The 16,073-nt window shown below is 48.3% G+C and overlaps 1 protein-coding gene across 8 annotated transcripts in view; it reads left to right on the forward strand.

Moving 5' to 3' along the window:
* SBF1 (SET binding factor 1) overlaps window positions 1-16,073 on the forward strand; it is a 1,591,024-nt gene that overhangs the window by 596,958 nt on the left and 977,993 nt on the right. For all 8 annotated transcript variants that reach the window (XM_086918836.1, XM_086918839.1, XM_086918838.1 and 5 more), the window contains exon 14: window positions 8,276-8,480. In XM_086918836.1, the coding sequence (XP_086774962.1) occupies window positions 8,276-8,480 (205 nt within the window). The remainder of the gene's footprint in view (window positions 1-8,275; window positions 8,481-16,073) is intronic.

Below are 16,073 nucleotides of genomic sequence, written 5' to 3' on the forward strand. Positions count from 1 at the left end.
AATTCCCTCAGAGAGAGCCAGGGGTAGGCACGTACGTAATTAATTTTCTTTTTAGCAGAGTGTATGCGTGGCATCCTCCCAGAGCCAATGTGTGGACCCGGGGACTCCATTCCCCAGGGCCCGACTTAAGTAGGAATATCCCGGTGACCCAAAGTCCAAGGGCAAAATATGAGTCTAAGACTAAACATACTGCCCCCCCCCCCATGCATACTAACTCCTGCCCACGGGTAGGAGAGAATCCAGTTGCTTCCGCCTGCAGATGAGAGCTAAAACAGGAAGTGCTGGCTCCTTTTCTTGGTACAAACAGAAGAGTTTTGCTGGCTCCTGTACAGGGAGGTGTGCTTTGGGACTCCCCCGTTGCCCCCATTCACAGTGGCAGCATATAGTTGCTCTGTGTAGATGGGCAAGAGGAGTTGAGGCACCCACCTGGAAAGGTGGAGATTAGAGGTTTCTGGTCTTCGGCGGAGACCCAACTCCACATCAACCCTCTGGGGGCCAAGGGTAGTTCGTATTGCATTGAAAGCTTTCCGTCCTTGTGGACTCTGTGCCAGGAGGCTCTGCGCCTCTGGACTTGGCTGGAGTGCCAAGACATCTACCTGATTGTGCAGCAACTAGCAGGCTTACTAAACGTCACAGCGGACTAAGTCGGCTGTCAATGCCTTGTTGCACATGTATGGTGACTACATCCGGAGGTAGCACAGGGTCTCTTCTGCGTTTTGGGAGAACCATGGCTCAATCTGTTTGGCTCTGCCATCAACTGAAGATCCCAAAGCGGTTCTCACTTGGATACACCTTTAGTCTTGAGTTAATTCAGTATTTGTGTACACCTTTCCGTAATACCACTCCTTCCTTCAATTCTCAATAAGATCAGGACAGACCAAGTCATTCTTTTGGCTCCGTATTGGGCACACAGTGTTGTATCCCAACCTCGTGAGCATGAGCATCGGTCCTCTGATCCGGCTACCCCATCGGGGGTTCTCCTGTTGCAGAAACCGTGCAAGGTCTTGCACCCAAACCTGCACACACTCCATGGAAATTGAGCTGCATCAATTGAGAGCTTTCAGTCTGTGTCCTGAGGTCTGTGATTTGATCCTGGCAGCCAAGCATCCCTCTTCTAAGACACTATGCACCTGCAGTTGGGATATGTTTGTGGCTTGGTGTTCCACATGCTAGGTGTACCCCCTTTCTGCACCATTGTCGGAGGTGTTACTGCGCGTCTTGTCTCTAGCCTAGCAGGGCCTTGCCCTGGGCATGGTTAAGGACTACTTGTCTGCCAGTTCGGTTTTCCTGAAGATGTTGGGTCAACCCTCCCTGTTCAGCTCACATATTGTGTACCATTTTCTGAAAGGTTTGCAACACTTGTTCTCTCCTACCCCTTTTGTGATGCCTAATGGGACCTTATCTCGTCTTCATGTTCCTTATGTGGTCCTCTGAGCCCCTCCACTGCTGTTCTCTGCGGCTTTTGACCATGAATATTTAATCGCCTGAACATGAAGAGAGCATTTTCATTCTACGTTGATCGCACCAAAGACCATCAGATGGACGATCAGCTCTTCATCGGGTACACTGGAGCGAGAAAGGGTATGGATGTGCAGATGCAGGCTTTCTCTCAATGGATTGTACTCTACATTAAGATCTGCTATGCATTGGTTAAGAAGCAGCCTCCTGAAGACTTGCTGGCCAATCCCATCAAGGCCAAGGCCGCTACTACTGCATTGGCACACAGAGTTCCTGTTCTGGTTATCGTCCAACCCACTATGTGGGCGTTACGCCACACGTTCATAAAGACCTACTAATTGGGCAGTCCGGTCTGTTGAAAACACGCCTCAGTCCTCCAGGATTTATAGTTTGAGACAGTTTGCAGGCCCGCTTCTATGGTGGTATTGCTTGGGTATCTGATAGAGACATCTAGCCGCAGATTCCTTACCTTTGAATTTCCCAGGTGTCCTACTAGATCTCCAAGCAATGCCCCTGTGTGCTGGTAGGTGACATCCGCTCCAAAAGTGATGTCTTGATACCTATATAGGTGCCATTTTGACGTGCTTACGCCAGTCCTTTATCTTTCCGCGCCAGTCAAGCGCTGACTCGTGAAGAGATCTTGCCTCTGTCACCTGTTGACCAAATTTTTCAGCATTTTGTCAACACCTTTTTGGGTGTGTTGGTATACCATGTCTAGAAAGACTTCAGGGTTCAAACTGTGTGGTGCCTGTCAACGCGCCATGACGGTGCCTGGCACACATTTGGTTTGCCTCTGGTGTCTAGAACGCGACCACAACTTGCAATTGTGACCCGACTGTCAGGCCATGGCTCCGAAGGGTTTGAGGGAGCGGTTCCTAAATCTGCTTGCTGCCCGGCAGGCAACACCACATCGTTTGACTCCTCAGAGGTCGCGGTTCTGGTCGAGAGGAAGGTCCCAGAACCACCCCACGAGTCCAAAGTCCTCTTTGTCCCATTCAAAATCATTGGGACATTCAGGTAAGAGGAGCAAGAAGCACAAGAAGTTTAAGAGTGCTACAAATTTTCCCCGTCAATCAGCTGATGCGATGGAGGAGCCTTAGCTTTCAAGGCCTCGTTCTACAGAACCTGCGCCTGGGTCAGCTTTGTGCCAATTTGATTTTCTGGGAGCCGGAGGGACCCCCGCCAATCAAAGAGAATGTTATTAGGCCATGGCCTACTTTTTGGGCGGCCTGATCTCACAGGGGCTCCATCAGGTTCCGCGCCGGTTGCTCTGGTTCCGATGTCCCCCCCTCGATGGATCTGGACCAGCACCAGTTATGCCACTGCAAATTTCCTTGTTGCTCCCGATGTCACCGCGTCTGAGCCTTATTCTGAAAGGTTAGGAGTGGGGGAAGATTTGGAGGGGTCGCTGGACACTTTACAAGCAGCCCCACTGGCATCCATTGTCAGAAACCACGGACTGCCTCCTACGCTAACTACACCCTACAGCCACAACTTCTACAACGGGATGAAGGTAGTCACTACCTGAATGAAGGACTGACGCCTCAAACTCAACTTCGACACAAACCAACGTTGTCATCCTGGGAACCACCCCTCCGCCTGGAACTTCTGGTGGCCATCAGCGCTCGGAGCCCCTCCACATCCACCTACCACACATGTAACCTTAGCATCATCCTTGACTCTTTGCTCTCAATTAATCTGCCAAATCAATGCTGCTCATCCTCCTGCTTCCACGCGCATTGTCTGCGTCGAAAGATTTTGAGTGGATCCCCACCCAGTCTAGAAGAAGGATCATCCAGACGCTCATCAGAAGCAGACTCGACTAAGGCAAGGGACTGTATGCCGGTATCACCAAGAAGCTCTAAAAGAAATTGCAAAGAATCCAGAACGCCGCTGCAAGAGTTATCCTGGTCACCCCTTCTGCAGCCACACCGCTGGCCACCTGAGAAACCTCCTCTGGCTCCCGATCAACAAAATAATCTACTTCAAGCTCCTCATGCATACCTACAAGGCCCTCCACAACATCAAACCTGTATACCTTAACCACCGCCTCTCCTTCTGCACTCCCACCAGACACCTCAGCTCCACCAATCAGGCCCTGGCCTCTATCCCACAGATCTGCAAGACCACGGCCAGAGGAAGATCCTTCTCCTACCTCGCCGCAAAGACCTGGAACTCTTTTCCTCTAGATCTCAGGCAGTCACCCTCACTGACTCAATTCTGTAAGGACCTCAAGACCTGGCTCATCAACTGAACTGGCTCTTTGACTGAACTGCAGAACCCACCGTCCCAGCGCTTTAAGACCCTAACAGATGATTAGCAGCGCTCTATAAGAAAACTGATTGATTGAAAGTAAGGAATCGGCGGCTAGATGTCTCTATCAGATGGACAAGTTACTTACCTTCGTTAACACCTTATCTGGTAGAAACATGATCGAACTGCAAATTTCTTACGGCCCATCCACCCTGTTGCAGGCAAGTGTCTAGGGTCGGGCTGTTTGCTTTCAGGACTCCTAAAAGCACACCAATGTCAGTACTGTTCATGGCTCCTCATTTCTAGTGTGGAAAGTTGTGAAATGTAACTGGCATCTTCGTGCCAATGTGGCACCTATATAGGTGAGACTGCCGTCACTTCCAGCAAGGGCAGCACCAGTTAGAGCTGACCGACGACACCTACTGACGTGCAGGGGTGCTGCTCAAAGTAAATCTTCTGGATCCAGTCTGACGCCTGGAAAATTCAGGGGTAAGGAATCTGCGGCTAGAAAAGGTCTCTACCAGATAAGGCATTACCAAAGGTACTAACTTGTCCATTTATTCGAAGATGAGGAATCTACAGTTAGAAGTCTCTATCAGAAAAACAAGTTACTTACCTTAGGTAATGCTTTCTATCTAACCGCAGATTCTGAACCGACTACCATACTCCCGTTTTTCGAAGTGGGCTCTTCACCCAATAGATCCAATTAGATACTGCATACTGATCTAACATTGATTTTTACGTGGCTCCGTGTTATTGGCTCTGCATTTTGGTGCTGAAATTGTTGTGAAAGATATTGATGTCACTGTGCTGGTGTGGCGCTTACATAGGCACCATTACATCACTTCCGACACGGAGGATGCCAACGTGCGGCTGATCGATACCACCTAGTGGTACACAAAGGTACTAACTAAGATTTTCTGGATCCAGTCTGAATGTTTAGGAATATTTCAAAGATAGGAATCTGTGGTTAAACAGAGTCTCTACCAGAAAAAGCGTTACAGATGAACTTATTTTTCACATACATCATTGACGATTGCCATAGAACTGTTAATATGAAAGTGCATCTAAGAGTGTTCACTAAAACTACGTGAACATGGTCATCCCCTGCCGATGCCACTTCTTATATTTCCTATCAAGTAACAAATGTCTGATGGGTGCAAGGTAGCAGAGTGGCTTCTTTATTCTATTCCTCATCTCTTGATTCACGGTTAATTCATTGTTACTGATAAATGTCAATTCAAAAAGGGGTTTTGTATTGTGATATTCTTTGTTTTCATTTTTTTAGGGAAGTTTATTTCATTATCTTTGTCAAAGAACATATTTCCTGACACTTTCAATTTGCACAAGGTATTTTTCAATTGGCGTAGCTTTCTTTTTAAATGCAGTAAGTCACGCTTAAGCAACACAATTAAGCAGCTTGCAATACAGGATTTTTCAATCAGTGTCATGAATCTAAGCACTGTACAAAGTCAAAAACAGAAATGCCTTTAAAATACTTAAATCACATACTACTTTTTCTCATAATTTCATCACTCTTTTAAATGGATTATATGTAAAATGCTTTAAAGGAAAATCGTCTGTAAATTCAATAACATTTATATATGTCACTTCAAAGAAAATGGCCATCGTTTTTTCTGTCTGAACATGAGAGTTCGAGATTGTTGCAGAGCTATAGCTAGGTATCAAGGTAGGCTCCTGATGTGCACACTAACACCAGGGTGGAAATCCAGTGATTGGCTAGAATCTGAACACCTGATGCTATTTTTAGAGGGCACCATTCTTAGTTTCTGTGGGTATAAAGGGTACAACAGTATTTTGCTGGCAGACTTATACAGTTATCCTGTATATAGGAAGGGCCAGGTTCTCAAAACGATTACACAGGGTGTATGTTCCTGGGACAGCTTTCTGCTGTGCTTGGGAAACATGCAAAAGTTCTAGGAAAGAAGACAATACCAGCCTGTGCAAGCTAGAGCTGTTACCGCTCACTGGCTGGAAGCCACACCAGTGTTGGCTCAAAAGGCAAGCTTCAAAGGTGAAACCGTAACCGTCTTTGAAGAATAAATGATGAACACTTGGCAGAGGGGCTGCCCAATTTCTCTGGAGAAAAACTAGCACTCAGGAAGGAGAGGGGAACCAGTTGTCAAACCTTTTTTCTAGGGGTGTGTAGTTCCCTTGGTAGCCACACTTCTGGGTTGGGTTAGGGAGCTCTGCATGCCAAGAGACTCATTCTGCCATGTTGGAAGTGGGAAGAATGGTGCATCTTGGGCTGTACAATGCCACAGTGGTCATCAGGAGGCAGAGAACTTGGTAGCCTATTGTCCACCAGCCACATCTTACTTTGAGGGCATTTCTGAGCATAAAAAGTGCACCCCTTGCACCCAGAACTCAGATCTCAATGGACTGAAGAAGAGGCTGCACCAGTATGGACTGCACGTACTGAACCTGGTGGCTAGCAAAGGAGACCAGACTGTGCTCAGCCAAAGCAAGATACTCCAAGGCTGGCTGACCTCCGTTTTGCAACATTGGGGTACATCAGCTGAAGAAGCTTATTGGGGCAGCTTGGTAGCCTAGATCTTCACATAGCCGCCACTCGCCACTGTGCAGCACCAGACACCAGAAGCCAATGCTTAAAGTTGCCTTCAAGTCTGCTGGACCTGGGAGTGCAGCTTGGTCGCCCAGAAGACGAGTTATCTCCCAGGAAAGGATTTGGTTGTAACTGCAATACCGGGCGACTGGTAGCAAAGTGGCGACTGGACTTCTACAAAGACTGAGAGGACTTCGAGGGACATCGACCCCTATGACCAGAACCACCTCACCAAGTTCATGGACATGGGAGTATTCGCAGAAAGGCCCCCCTCACCCCGTCCTCTGCATCACATCCACAGTATCCTTGACCATATTCAGCGTCCTGTAACCCTTGCACCAGGACCACTTCTGTAGGAACCCAATGCACAGAGATAAAAGTGCTTAGAACTTACTGAAGACTGCTTCTCTCTCTCCGAGGTAACTGCTTTCTGAGGACCTTAATGGTCCCCCTGACTGGCTCGCTCCCGTAGCTGATCGCCTAAAGTAATTAAAAGTAACTGCATTGATAATTACTTACATTTTTCCTGAAACTGTTTGTGTCAGATTCATTTAATTTGCCAGTGCTTGTTTGTGGTTGAGGGAAAAAGGGCATATATACTATACCTTGTAATTGCTGTTTCTCAAGCATCCTCCCGGTGGATCTTTTTAGTTGTGGGGTCTAAAATACATATTTTTATAAATTGGTGTCAGATTTCTTGAGTATCTCGTATTCTTCAACTGTTTTGATGCTGTTTAAATATTTAACACGTGTTCCTTTGTGTAAGCCTAACTGATCGGACCCACGGCTACCCAGGGTTGAGCTAAGGATTTCACAAACAAACCTGCTGTTCCTAAAGGGGTTGATAAGTGAATTACACGGCGAGGTCCCACTACCACACCATACAATACACCCCATTTCCTCACAAGAACTCTGGGAGATTGTTTGAAGTTGTCACATCACTAGAAATCATGCCCAGCAATGCATTCTATTATGATATGTGTGATCTAATCATCAGCAAATGCAGGGCTGGAGAGTCTGAAGATCTAAGACCCCAGTGGAAGGGATAATCGGAAAAATGCACATATCCAGGGGATGTGACCTGCAGCACACCGGGTTTCAGCACTTTAAGGATCATCGCAATGATGAGTGTTAAATAGCAGCATGCAAAATGCAGAGCTGATAAAAATGCGGCATGCACTATATGGATTGAAAGTGATAGTGTATTATACATAAGGGATGGAAGGAGTGAACAGCAGCCTTCACAGTTTCAGGAGTTGTGTGCAAGCTAAGAGCTGCACAGAGTGTTCACCATCCTGCAAAATTCCAGGCAGCATAAATTGCAATATGCCCAGTTCTAGCTAGGGTTGTAAACTGCATTTTCCAGAATGACAAGCCTGTGAACAGCAGTTTACTTACTAATTGAGGGTCTTTGTATCGACGTACAGAACATGAATGGAGAAGGATAGTTGAATATGTTCATCAAATACAATGGGTAGACCACTTGAGCAAGGATGAAAAGAGGACAGAAAAATGTACAATACTATTATTTCCAGGTGTTCCCATCGTGATTTGTTGATGGTAAAATACAAGTGTTTTACAAACTTTGTTTAACCAGTCGGGCCCTGGCATACTCACCTCTCCAAACAAGGTAGATGACTTAGGATGGTATAACAAAATGCACAGGATAAACTGACTTCCTCATGTTATAAACTAGTACCCAGAGCCTGTTGAGTTAGTGCAACGGTGATTACATCTTTCATTGTGAACAAAGAATGTTCTTCCCAAGTGTGTACAATAGCATGAAAGGTGTTGTCTGCTTGGTGGACTGACAGTTTGAAGTGAAAACAATCCACACTTTTATGATTTCCACATATCGCAAGATGAGGGAAAACATAGCTTGGGCGAGTGTTAAAGGATAATGGAATGACCCAGAGTTCTCACATGAGGACTGGCACACAGTCCAGGTTTAATGTGTGTCATATTTTCTTATTGTAGGAAAATCCATATCCAGCAGTGAGCATGCACAAGGTGCAGAAGCCCACAGAAGGTTGTCATTTGCGTTTACACCAGAGGCCTTTTCCCCGGCTTGATGAGGGCACAGTACAGTGGATCATTGACCAGGCCACTGCCAAACTACAGAACACACCTCCTGCTGTGAAAGCAGAAAAGAAGTGCATGGTGCCATCTGGACCACCAATTGGTATGTATCCCAAGTACTGTATCCTCACCCCAGTAAAATAATTTGATTTGTTGAGTAGTGCCATTGCTTTGTTTTGTTTTTAAATTTCCTTAGAATGGAATGGTTACTTATATTCAGATAAGCTAAGGTTCTTTAGTTCAGGATTGATAATGGATACAGTTTTTCCCAAATAATAGAAGTAAATCTACAAGACAGTCTACTTGCCTTTGAAAACAGTGTATGCTTTGTAGTATATCATAACCACACACCAGACACACACACACACACACACACTTTCTCTCACACTCACACACTCTCTCACACCCACACTCTCTCACACCCACACTCTCTCACACCCACACTCTCTCACACCCACACTCTCTCACACCCACACTCTCTCACACCCACACTCTCTCACACCCACACTCTCTCACACCCACACTCTCTCACACCCACATATTCTCTCACACCCACACATTCTCTCACACCCACACATTCTCTCACACCCACACATTCTCTCACACCCACACATTCTCTCACACCCACACATTCTCTCACACCCACACATTCTCTCACCCCCACTCTCTCTCACACCCCCACTCTCTCACACCCCCACTCTCTCACACCCCCACTCTCTCACACCCACACTCTCTCACACCCACACTCTCTCACACCCACACTCTCTCACACCCACACTCTCTCACACCCACACATTCTCTCACACCCACACATTCTCTCACACCCACACATTCTCTCACACCCACACATTCTCTCACACCCACACATTCTCTCACACCCACACATTCTCTCACACCCCCACTCTCTCTCACACCCCCACTCTCTCTCACACCCCCACTCTCTCTCACACCCCCACTCTCTCTCACACCCTCACTCTCACACTCGCTCTCTTTTTCTCACTCTAAAAAAAACCCAAATGTTACAGGGACGTTATAGTTGGGTTCAGAATTTACACACAAAACAATAGAAAGTCAGCAGGTATAGTTAGGTTCGAGGCATGTGGGCTGCTGAAGTCATATCTGTACATAGATCGCCGCCTAGTGTTGGGTCCGGATGATCGCACATTGTTGTCCTAGAAGAGTCTTCGAAGTATCACGAGATAGGTGGCTCCTCCCCTGGACTACAGTGCACATGGGCATCAACTTCATCCTCAGATTGTTTTTTTCTGCCATTCGGTTCGGATGCATATTGGTTCACTCAAGTCGGAATCGATATAAAAGTTTTCTTAAGGCCAAAAGGCCTTTACTTTTTTCGTCGGTATAGTCTTGCGTTTGGTGCTCAGTTCTGTTCCTGCTTAGTTCCCGAGCCGGATATCCAGGAGAGCCGCGTGCTTTTCGACGCTGAAGGCCCGGTCGACGCCAGTGGCCTTATCGACAAACCATCATGGAACGGAGCCCGTTCAAGAGATGTCCCGTGTGCAACTCCAAGTATCCCCACATCGACGTCCACCCGGTGTGCAACAAGTGTCTGTCGCCGGATCATGATGAAGCCAGCTGCATGGCTTGTTCCCGTTTTCGATCCAAAAAGACACTTCTGCATCGATGCGCTGCGCGCAAGGAAGCCCAGCAGACTGCACCGGAGCCTGTGGACATCTTTGATGCCGGGGATGATGAAGGAGCAGACCGGGAGGTACGAGAGAACCTGTCGAATCCCGCATCGGAGGTCGACTCCAACTACGACGCAGATGCTGAGATGCTCGAAGCGGAAGAAGTCGTCGACGAGGTAGGAGACGACGACGGGGCCTTTGGGGCCATGGAAGATAGCTCGAGCGAGGAGCTACGCACACAAACTGACATTGGGGCCGAAACGCCTCATAAGGCTCAGGTCGAGGGATCGCCACTAGGCCTTACCCAAGATCTTCCAATAAGTTCTACGGCCCCGCCTTCGGGCTCGGCTTCGGACGTATCTAAGGAGCCGCAAACTCCGCAATCGAAACTGAAAGTGAAAGCTCCGGTATCGACGCAACCAAAAGCACAGCTGACTACATCAAAACCAAAAGTGCGTATTGCTTTGGTCAGCTCGAAGTCCTCAGACCTGCCTGCACCGACGAAGCAGGAGAGAGTTATCGACCCGAAGAAACCGCTGAAGGGCGTCGAGACGAAGTCTAGCACGCCGAAGGCAAAGGTCAAGGCAGTCGACCCGAACAAATCGGCGCCGAAGACAGTCGACACCGACAAAGGACTCGGTGATCCGAAGGTTCTCGAGCCTCCGCGTCGACCGGACAAGGCCAAGAGCGGAACAACCCCCGAGTCCACGCCTGGTGGGGCCTGGAAGGATTCAGTCGAGTCGACGCAGCCGTCCGCCTCATTCTCAAAGCAGGTGGCAGACTCCCTGAAGCGCATCAAGGACAAGACCACGGGTGTCGGGCCTAAAGATCCTCCACCTTCGAAGCCTGCCGATAAACCTCAGAAGACGTCGACGCCCATCCACTTCACGCTGCCGCCGAAAGTGGTGCCTAAGGCTTTCATCCCTAAAATGGCCGCTGACATGTCCAAGAAGGTGTCCACGGTGCCGAAGTCGACAAATGTGGTCCCGGCCGCAAAGCATCGACAATCCTCGTTGGAAGAGCAACAGGAACAGTTTATCGATGCCGAGACAGGCAGACTTTCTCTTTATAAACGGAAAATCGCCCCGGAACAGCCAATGGAGTCCTATAAAATTCCACTAAAGAAGAAAAAGGATTCTACTTCAACACCTGTTCTTGTAGAACCTGTATCTCCACGTGGCCATGATGTCTCACCCACTTATTCAGATGTGGACACTGGGGAAGGTGATAATGACGAATACAGCTATCCTGTGGACACTGATCCAGATGATACAAATGAACCCTGGGCAGATGCTGCTGACCCAGGTGATCCACACTCTACCCCAGACACTCAAGTGTATGCTGTAAAAACGTCGCCTACCGAGGATTCGGCAGCGTTTAATGCCCTCATTGAAAGGGCGGCTAAGAATCATGACGTCCAGCTCCATGCTGACCCCATTGAAGTAGACTTTCTTTTCGACACCTTTTCCACCTCAGAGAGGACTGTCAAGACTCTGCCTATGTTGAAGGGTGTCTTGAAGCATGCTGGGGAAATCTTTAAGGAGCCCTACGAGAGCCAGGGTGATAAAACCCAGAATTGAAAAAAAGTACAAACTGGCGCCTGGAGACCTTACTTACATTAAGGGACAGTTGACGTTGGACTCTCTTGTTGTTTCTAATGCCCGGAAGAGGGCTAATTCACAAACAACGGGTGATGCTCCTCCCCCAGATAAGGAATCTAAGGTGTTCGAGGCATCAGGGAAAAGGGTGGCAGCTCAAGCGGCCAATATCTGGCGCATTTCAAACACTCAGGCACTCTTAGCCAGTTATGACAGGGCCCATTACGACACACTTGAGACCCTGTTACAGCACCTACCAGATGAATATAAGGAGGCAGCTGAGATGCTCATCCAGGAAGGGAAGCTCATATCAAATGCTTCTATCAAATGTGCACTGGATGCAGCAGACACCGCGGCCAGAGCTGTTAACACTAGTGTCATGTTGAGACGACATGCCTGGCTCAGAATCTCCGAGTTCAAGCCAGAGATACAGACCACCATTCTAAATCAGACAGTAAACCCTGATCATCTATTTGGCCCAGAGGTGGACACCACCTTGGAAAAAATCAAGAAAGACACTGACTGCAAAGTCTATGGGGGCTCTACAGTTGCAGCAGTTCAGGGGTGGTTCTTTTCGTCGCTCAAGCAATAGAGGTGTTTCCAGAGGCTAGCTGTTCCAGAACACACAGTACTATAAAGGTGGCGCGCAAACCACATACACCAAACAAAGTAGAGGTGGATATCGTGGAAACAGCGCCAAGGGCAGAGGTCGTAGAAACAACAACTCCAGATCCTCCGCCACTAACAAACAGTGACGCCTTGTCACTGCCCCCCGACCACGCAACACCCGTCGGGGGGAGACTTCAACAGTTCCTGCCAGTCTGGAAGTCCATCACCACAGACAGGTGGGTCACACAGCATATCCAGTACGGTTATTGTCTGGAGTTAACATCCACTCCACCCAACATACCCCCAAGACACCGTCCTATGTCCGCCGAGCATTTGGAGGTACTCGTCATGCTTCAAAAAGGGGCAATCGAGCTCGTGCCTGTGGAAGAAAGTGGCACATGAGTTTACTCACTGTACTTGATACCAAAAAAGGATGGGTCCCTCAGACCCATACTGGACCTCAGACCCCTCAATCAGTACATTCTGTCGGAGCACTTTCACATGCTAACACTGCAGCAAGTCCTACCGTTGCTCAGTCAGGGGGATTTTCTCGCAACATTAGATCTGAAGGATGCATATTTCATATTCCGCTACACCCGTCACACAGAAAATACCTCCGGTTCACCATCCAAAACCAACATTACCAGTTCAAGGTTCTACCTTTCGGAGTCACCACGGCATCCAGGGTGTTTACAAAGTGCCTGGCGACGGTGGCGGCACACCTAAGGAGACAGAACATTCCCGTCTACCCTTATCTGGACGACTGGCTAATCCAGGCAAAGTCGGCCCAGCAGTGTGCCGCCCACATGTCCCACACCATTCATATTCTTCACGATCTTGGATTCTCACTGAATTACCCAAAGTCCCACCTGCAACCCGCCCACATACGGCAGTATCTGGGTGCGACGATAAACACTCTGGCAGCCACAGCACAGCCAAATTCAGTGAGGGTCAGCAGCATTCAATCGCTGATACAGAAATTCAGACCTCAACACTCACTTCCAGCACGAGTGTTCATGCAGTTGATAGGAGTGATGGCCTCCTGCATCTCCATAGTCCCGCATGCGAGACTACATATGCGTCCGCTTCAGGAGTGCTTAGCACATCAGTGGACTCAGGCTCACGGACAGTTGAAAGACCTAGTGTTGGTAACCTGTCGTGCACACAGCTCTCTGCATTGGTGGAATCCACAAAAACTTTGCAAGGGACGACCGTTCCAGGAGCCTGTGCCACAGATCATTCTGACGACGGACGCTTCTCTCCAGGGTTGGGGAGCTCATGTACTCCACTACACTATGCAGGGACTATGGACAACACAGCAGAGGAAGATGCACATCAACGTTCTAGAACTGATGGCTATCTTCCTGGCACTGAAAGCATTCAAGGTACATCTGTGCAACAAGGTCGTGTTGATCCGGACGCACAACATGACGGCCATGTACTACATCCAGAAGCAGGGAGGTACACACTCTCCACAGTTGTCTCATCTGGCTCAGAGCATGTGGAAGTGGGCCATTCAAAGGAATATCTTCCTCATGGCGGAACACCTCCCGGGCAAGGACAATCAGATGGCGGACCTGCTCAGCAGGTACAGCCACCAAATGCACGAGTGAGAGATACATCCATCAGTACTCCACCCGTACTTCCAAAGGTGTGGTCATCCAGAGATAGACCTGTTCGCCACAAAGGAAAACGCCAAATGCCGAAGCTTTGCCGCCAGGTTTCCACAGTCGCAGGGCAATGCGATATGGATGAACTGGTCAGGCAAATTTGAGCACGCTTTTCCCCCAGCACCTCTAATACCGCTGGTGGCATGCAAGCTGAAGCAACACTCGATGACTCTCATCCTGGTTGCTCCGATGTGGGCACGCCAACCATGGTGCACCACGTTTCTGGAACTATCCGTGGTACCGCATCAAAGGCTGCGCCTCACACCCAAGCTTTTGACGCAGAGCTATGGCGACATTCAGCATCCAGATCCGCAACAGCTCAACCTGGCGATCTGGCTCCTGAGGTCTTAGAGTTTGGCTACCTCAACTTACCTCCTGACTGTATGGACATAATCAGGGAGGCAAGGAAACCCACCACCAGAGCATGCTATGCGGCGAAATGGAAGCGGTTTGTCATTTATTGTGCAGACCACAACATTAACCCGCTGGACGCATCTATTCAAAACATTATTTGTTATCTCTTACATCCGTACAAATGTAATCTGGCCTATGCTTCCATTCGTATACATCTATCCGCAATGGCGGCCTATCTGCAAAACAGGCAGCACCTCTCCCTTTTCAGAGTGCCTGCCATCAAAGCCTTTCTGGAAGGACTCAAACTAGTCATTCCTCCACGGACCCCACCAGCTCCCAAATGGAACCTAAATGTGGTCCTCACTAGACTAATGGGTCCCCCTTTCGAGCCACTGCATTCATGCGGGATTCAGTTCTTAACATGGAAAGTGGCTTTCCTGATAGCGATTACGTCGCTACGACGAGTTAGTGAACTCCAGGCACTAACTATCCAAGAGCCATTTATACAAATTCATTCCAACAGGGTGGTGCTTCGCACTAACCCTAAGTTCCTTCCTAAGGTGGTTTCTCAGTTCCATATCGACCAGACTATAGAACTACCTGTGTTCTTCCAAAATCCTGAGTCAGTTGCGGAGAGAATGCTCAACACGCTTGACGTCAAAAGAGCCTTGATGTACTACATTGATCGGACCAAAGATTTTCGGATGACGAAACAACTATTTGTTGCCTTTTCGCCACAACACAAAGGCAACCCCATTTCCAAGGCTGGTATAGCCAGGTGGATCGTTAAGTGTATTCAGATCTGATATCAGAAAGCCAAGCGCACTCGAACGATTCCACCGCGGGCCCACTCCACCCGGAAGTTGGGGGCCTCCATGGCTTTCCTTGGAAATATTTCTTTAGAAGACATATGTAGAGCAGCCACATGGTCTACCACACACACATTTACAAAACACTACTGTGTGGATGTGCACTCCAAACAGCAGGCAGCTGTAGGGCAGGATGTTCTAAAAACACTTTTCCAAACTACTGCAGCTGGCACAGGCGGCCGCCGCTAATTGAGGGACTGCTATGTATTCTATGCACAGATATGAATTCAGCGGCCCACATTGCTCGAACCGAATATGCTACTTACCAGTATGCATCTGTTCTTGGCGTGTAGGGCTGCTGACATTCATATCGCCCGCCCTCCTCCCCGGCTCCTGTAGCGGCTGCAGCACACACACATACTTCTAGCATGGTCATCATTCACAGAGTTTCACTCCATCTTTGCCACAATGGCTAAAAACAATCTGAGGATGGAGTTGATGCCCATGCGCACTGTAGTCCAGGGGTGGAGCCACCTATCTCGTAATACTTCGAAGACTCTTCCAGGACAACAATGTGCGATCATCCGGCCCAACACTAGGTGGCGATCTATGCACAAGATATGAATTCAGCAGCCCACATGCCTCGAACAGAGGTATTTGAGATAGTCTACCCCTCTCATACAATATCTTGTTCCTTTTGTCTATACTGCTCTGGTAGGTGCTGTATAAGCTCCCCCACTTAATTCCACTGGGCACAATCTTATGTTGCTAACAGCCCTACCGAATTGGCAATAAGCCAATGTGTTGCTGATTTTATTTTCTTTGTCCGGAGCATCTGCTCCCTTGCATGCAGCATGTACAACCAGTGAGTCCGGTTGGATTTGCACTGTAATATATGGTGGTTCAGAAGGGAAAGGCTTATACTTTTTTCGATCCTTTATGTGATAATTCTGCCTTTACTGTGTCTTTGAATACTTACTGTGTTGGTTTAAGCACACTTTTAAGCATTG

This window comes from Lissotriton vulgaris, chromosome 1_1 (genome assembly GCF_964263255.1).
Source record: "Lissotriton vulgaris chromosome 1_1, aLisVul1.2, whole genome shotgun sequence".
Lineage (NCBI taxonomy): Eukaryota > Metazoa > Chordata > Amphibia > Caudata > Salamandridae > Lissotriton > Lissotriton vulgaris.